This window comes from Lacerta agilis, chromosome 13 (genome assembly GCF_009819535.1).
Source record: "Lacerta agilis isolate rLacAgi1 chromosome 13, rLacAgi1.pri, whole genome shotgun sequence".
In the NCBI taxonomy this organism is placed as follows: Eukaryota; Metazoa; Chordata; class Lepidosauria; order Squamata; family Lacertidae; genus Lacerta; species Lacerta agilis.
Window position 1 is genome coordinate 2,855,780 of NC_046324.1, and position 6,000 is coordinate 2,861,779.

At 46.8% G+C, this 6,000-nt stretch overlaps 1 protein-coding gene across 1 annotated transcript in view; it reads left to right on the plus strand.

Annotated features, from left to right (window-relative positions):
- BNIP2 (BCL2 interacting protein 2) overlaps positions 1 to 5,573 on the plus strand; it is an 84,779-nt gene extending 79,206 nt beyond the window's left edge. The window contains exon 10 of the mRNA XM_033167860.1: positions 5,505 to 5,573. Coding sequence (XP_033023751.1) covers positions 5,505 to 5,568 — 64 coding nt within the window. The 3' untranslated portion in view covers positions 5,569 to 5,573. The remainder of the gene's footprint in view (positions 1 to 5,504) is intronic.
- The last annotated feature ends 427 nt before the right edge of the window (positions 5,574 to 6,000 follow it).

Below are 6,000 nucleotides of genomic sequence, written 5' to 3' on the forward strand. Positions count from 1 at the left end.
TGGACTGCAAGAAGATCAAACCTATCCATTCTCAAAGAAATCAGCCCTGAGTACTCACTAGAAGGACAGATCCTGAAGTTGAGGCTCCAGTACTTTGGCCACCTCATGAGAAGAGAAGACTCCCTAGAAAAGACCCTGATGTTGGGAAAGATGGAGGGCACAAGGAGAAGGGGACGACAGAGGATGAGATGGTTGGACAGTGTTCTTGAAGCTACTAACATGAGTTTGGCCAAACTGCGAGAGGCAGTGAAGGATAGGCGTGCCTGGCGTACTCTGGTCCATGGGGTCACGAAGAGTCGGACACGACTGAACGACTGAACAACAACAACAACAAAGGGACCCCTGACCATTAGGTCCAGTCGTGGACGACTCTGGGGTTGCGGCGCTCATCTCGCTTTACTGGTCGTGGGAGCCGGCGTACAGCTTCCAGGTCATGTGGCCAGCATGACTAAGCTGCTTCTGGCGAACCAGAGCAGCACACAGAAACGCCATTTACCTTCCCGCCAGAGCAGTACCTATTTATCTACTAGTACTTTGTGCTTTTGAACTGCTAGGTTGGCAGGAGCAGGGACCGAGCAACGGGAGCTCACCCCGTCATTGCGGGGATTCGAACCACTGACCTTCTGATCGGCAAGCCCTAGGCTCTGTGGTTTAGACCACAGTGCCACCCGCGTCCCTTGTTTAATCATGGACTTCTGCAATTCTTCATCAGAAGCATCAAGGTTGTCAATAGGGGTTGAATTCTGGGGACACACTTCTCTGTAACGGAAACAATTGTACTCACTTCTCATATTGAAGTCTGAGTCCTGGTGCTGTCTTTCAGAGCCATTCATATTTTGGGACCAGGTCTTTGATCTGGCCTTAATCTTAATATGTTGCCTCTGCTGCTGATTATTTTACTTTTGCTTTTTGCCTTTTGGACCTGCACAAGACTACCTACACATTTCCTTGGATGCATTAACAAGGAAAAAAGAAAGCTGCCTTATACTTAGACCAACAGTTCATCTAGCTAAGCTCATCATAGGCTGTACTGTCTAGCAGTGGATCCCCATGGATTTCAGACTGGGGACATTCCAAGCCCTACAAGGTGATGCTGGGGATTGAACCTGAGCCCTTCTGCGTGAAAAAAACGGATGCTCTGCCACTGAGCTGTCTGCCCAAATACCTTTCAACTGAAGGTGTGCTCCAAGCAGGGATTCATTTAGCTGAAGTTAACTTCTGCTGCTACATAACTGCTGCTATATGTACAAACTGCTATGACCTCTGAAGCTGATTGCTGAATAGGAACCTGTTGTTTTAGGGCTTTTGTTCACTTTCTGGAGAGTGCCCACATTTTATGGGACTGAAGGAATGCATTAGGAAGAGCTTTCTTACAATGAAAGCAGTTCAACAATGAAATTGACTACTTTGGGAGGTAGTGGACTCTTGATTGGTCCACATGACCCTTGGCACAAGCCCCTTCCAACCCTACTGTTCTGTGGTTCTGTGGTATCTGCCTTGTTGCCACTCCTTTCCCTACAATTGCTCTGTCCCCCCAGTTCCGGAGCATTTCTCAGGAATGGTGGCTTTGGAGTCTTGTTCCTCTTTTCCTTCCAGTTCCCAAACTCTCTTTCCTAGCAAATGTGTTGCATATCCATACTTAATGATGAACTAAGGCTGAATATTTATGATTCTTATTAATTATGTAGATTTCCCCTCTTACTCCTTCTCCCCCCTCTTTTTATTGAAATTATCATTGGAGGGGGGGGGGAGAGAAAGCATCTGCAAAAGCAGATCAGGAGGAGCACTGGATGGAATACGTAAGGGTTGAGCACGCTAGTCTGGAGGAAGTGCCAGCCATCTGGAGCCTCTGCCTAAATTGCTAATTAAATTGGAATCAGGCCTTTCCTAGAGTTTCTGAACAATCTTTAATCGCCGCTCTCTGGTTGTGGCTCCAGTTGTCTACTTCTAGTAGGAACCTACTTTCATTTGGTGTTTCTGACTAATCAAGGACAGCTCTTGTTTACCAGGAAATAACAGACTTCTTGCTATATATGGCAGTGATTGTTGTGCCCTCCAAATGTTTGCTGGACTACAACTCTCATAATCCCTCATTACTGGCAGAGGCAGAGCAAGCTGCTCCGGCCCCCAGAGTGGCACACATGCTGTGCACCTGGAGGCGAGGCTAGCATCCTGGGAGGTACCGCGGCACTGTCACCCCCCCCCTCAGGGATGACACCTGGGGTGGACCGCCACCACTGCCTCCCTTCCTCCGCCAGTGACTATTGGTCATGCTAGATGGGCTCATGGGACACTTGTTTTATATCATTCATTCATTCATTCATTCATTCCTTCGATCTTTATTTTATTTCAAAGGTCAGGGTAAAGAGGTATGTCTCCATATAGTGGAAAGCTACATGATGAAGATAATAGATGCACCTCTCTCTCTGGGAACTGAGTTCCTCAATTTAGTGCTCTTCCTGGTTGCCATTTCTCCCACTTCTGAAACTACTAAGAAGCATCCCTCTACTGAAAGGGTCTGTAGCAATGGAGATGGCCTTTCAGATATTTGGTGCCAGTGTCATTTATGGTTTCATACGCTAATGAGAACAACATGAATTGGGCCTATGAGAATGTGATTCTAGATTAGATGGGCCACTGGTCTGATCCTCTAGGCTCCACTTTTGCTTTTAGAATAAATACTGGGCTAGAAGGAGAAACCCTGCTGTCGGGATAACCAGCTTCTGGGATAACCAGTAATCCTGGAGAGCCTGCTCCCACTGGTTATGATGGGTCCGCTGGTTATGAGGTTTTCCTGAAGGTCGTGAGAAGTTGTCTGGAGTTGCAAAGGTTTCTGAAGAGGATAGGATAGGCAGCAAGAAGAATAGCAAAAGGTGCAGCCGAAGGCAGGAAAGAGGCCAAATAAAAAATAAGAGACTGCAGTCTATTGTTGGGGTGCGCTCTCCCAACTACTCTCTGTGCGTGTTCTCTCTTTCGTTTCTCCACGCTTCTACCCACCACTAACAGAGAGCAGGGGCCATTTATTGACAAACTGAACAGCGTCATAGCATAAGCAGTAACCAATCATAACACAGAAATAGCGAGTGTTTCCGGGCGGGAAACAAGTCTCCGACCGTTACCGTGAGGCTTCCTGACGCGCTTTCTAGCAGGCGCGGAGGGATCCAGGCAGCAATCACCAGCCGGATGTCTTTTCTTCCGTGCAGTAGCGCGGAAGGTTTTGTGAAGCGTCAAAAGCGCGGGACATCCCAAAACGTATTCCCACACCCTGCTGCAGGCCTATGTTAGGAGCCCTGCCAGGGAGCTGTATATAATCATGTAAATGGTTATATAATGCTGACAGGCAGGGCAGATCATTTTCAGGTCAGAGAGAGAGAGAGAGAGAGAGAGAGAGAGAGAGAGAGAGAGAGAGAGATGCAGTTATTTCTTACAAAAAGCAAAACAAAGAACACATGGAGACTTCTAAAGGATGAACCTGTCTAAAAGAAAATGGTGTTTGGACTGGCTTGCGGCCCTTCATTCCCTAGCCCTCTGCATCAGGTCCCTCCCTCTGTGAATGTTGCTACAGTGAGCTACAAGGGACTCCCACTGTGTCTGCCTGGCTCACTGTTCCACAACATGCAACAACTGCCTTGTTCTAGGAGGGGTGGCAGCAGCAGGTTGTCAGTAGAGAAGCTGTCAGGGGGGCCCTGAGCATCTATCTCCTCTCTATCATCGCTGTTTGCACCTGCATCCAAACTTGGAACCTCATCCCCCTGCCCTGTTCTGGGGCACCTGTCTTCTTCCATCTCTTTCCTCCCTGCTTCTAGCACTTCCCAGCTTGTCCCTCTCCTCTGAGGTGTGGCTGGTGTTCCACCATCAATCACCAGTTTTGAAATCCTCTTCCTCTACATCCTGGAGGGTGCTTGGTTGGGCGGATTCCACCACTCTTCCTCATCCAGCCAGTCCATGACACTGTAGAGGTTAAATACAGCCAACTCTCAGCTTTCCAGCAAATAGTTGTAATGCAATTATTTGAGATTTCATTTGGGCCCCTTGTTTGCCATGCCATGACTCAGCCCTGAAAGCTATTAAGTCAGAGAGAGCTTTCATTCACAAACCATGGATTCTAGCAGTAATGGTTACCATCTGCATGTAAAGCAGGTGTTCTGCTACTGAGCTACAGTCCATCTCCATAAGAATAGAAGCAGCAATAAGTATTTATACTATCTGTGTGCATCAAAAGCCCCTAACATAAATAATACAGTGGTACCTCAGGTTAAGAACTTAATTCGTTCTGGAGGTCCATTCTTAACCTGAAACTGCTCTTAACCTGAGGTACCACTTTAGCTAATAGGGCCTCCTGCTGCCGCCACACGATTTCTGTTCTCATCCTGAAGCAAAGTTCTTAACCCAATGTACTATTTCTGGGTTAGCGGGGTCTGTAACCTGAAGCGTCTGTAACCCGAGGTACCACTGTATTGGTAATCCTTACAGCAGAGCTTTCTACACTTCTCATGTTGGTGACACACTTTTTAGACATGCATCATTTTGTGACAGTAATTCAGTTTTACTAGCAAACTGGAGGTTAAACTAACCCCTTTCCAGCCCCGAGAGGAGCATGGGGAGTATTTGTGCAACACACCTACACACTACAGCCAACACAGTAACGTGTTGCAACACACACTTTGGAAAGCTCTGCCTTACAGCAACCCTGTCATCCCCATATGAATGAACAGCTGAAATTGAGAGTTTGTGACTTATCAAGGTTACCTAGGCAGAGGTCAGGTTTGGATCAGTCACTCCACATCTTCAGACACTTCAGAAACTACCTTATAGTGGGTCATAGAATCATAGAACTGTAGAGTTGGAAGGAGCCCAAAGCGTAATCTATGTCTAAAACCTTGCAATGCAGGAATCACAGCTACCTGCACTGACAGGCAGTGGCTCTCCACGATTTCAGCCCTAACAAGGAGTTGAATTAGGGACCCTCTCTGCATGCAAAGGAGGTGCTACTTTTACCCCCTAAAGGTCACTTGAGCCTGTTAAGAGACCCGCAATAAGTTTTTATTGAAATTCCTTCGATTTCTTTGCAATAAGTCTGAAGCATTCTCAATATCCCGTCCGCAGGTCTCTAAACGAAGTTATTCAAACATCTCCTTCCTAATTAATCTTAAACCTCATTCAAAGACATACTTGTTGCTAATATCTTTCCCGTCCCCTCCTTCCCTAGCCCACTGCACTGGTACCCCCCAATTGCAATTTTGGATGGATTTTTGGAAAGGCACCAAACTCTGAGGTGATTGTAGGAAGAGAAACAGCTGCCTGAATTCTCAAGGACACGTCACTCCCCCAAATTAAACAACATTCGCTCTCTGTCAAAGGCTCAGCCTTGCAAACTGCCAAAATGTGAGGAGAGAGAGGGTTTCTGCTTAGACCTTTCTGTGCATGACAGGATAAAACCTGAGAGTTTCCTGCCTCAAGGAAAGCGAGATAATGAAATAATCTTTAATCTTTGTCCCTTCCAGGCACTCTCAACACCTGTTATCCTTGGTATCATTGCGGACACAACAGGGTGTGAATTCATCTTAAGGCTGGTAATTATTCCAACTAATTATTCATTTGGATGGGGAAGGAAGGAGGGGGGAGTGATTAGTGATGCTCCTTCAGGTGCACTTTATAAAAAATTCTTGCTGAAGCTTCACAAATAGAGAAAATGGCTGCTCCTTCCCTTCTGCTACTAAAAGATCAAAGTTTCTGCACTCCCTCCCTTAGAAAGGGGCTATGGATTTGGGATGCTGCTGGAGAGTGGGAGACAGGCTGAGCTGGGCCTTGGGGTGTCATCCATACTAATGCCTTTCTCTAGGAGAGTTGGTCTCATCCACACTTCTGTTTGTACCATGTGGAAAACCTGACTGACGTTTGTTCTGATTCAGCAGTAGGCTAAACAGCAGGTTTTCCCAGGGAAACGTTGAGACAAAAAAACCTCCTGCTTGACCCATGACTAAAATCATGGACCTGTGC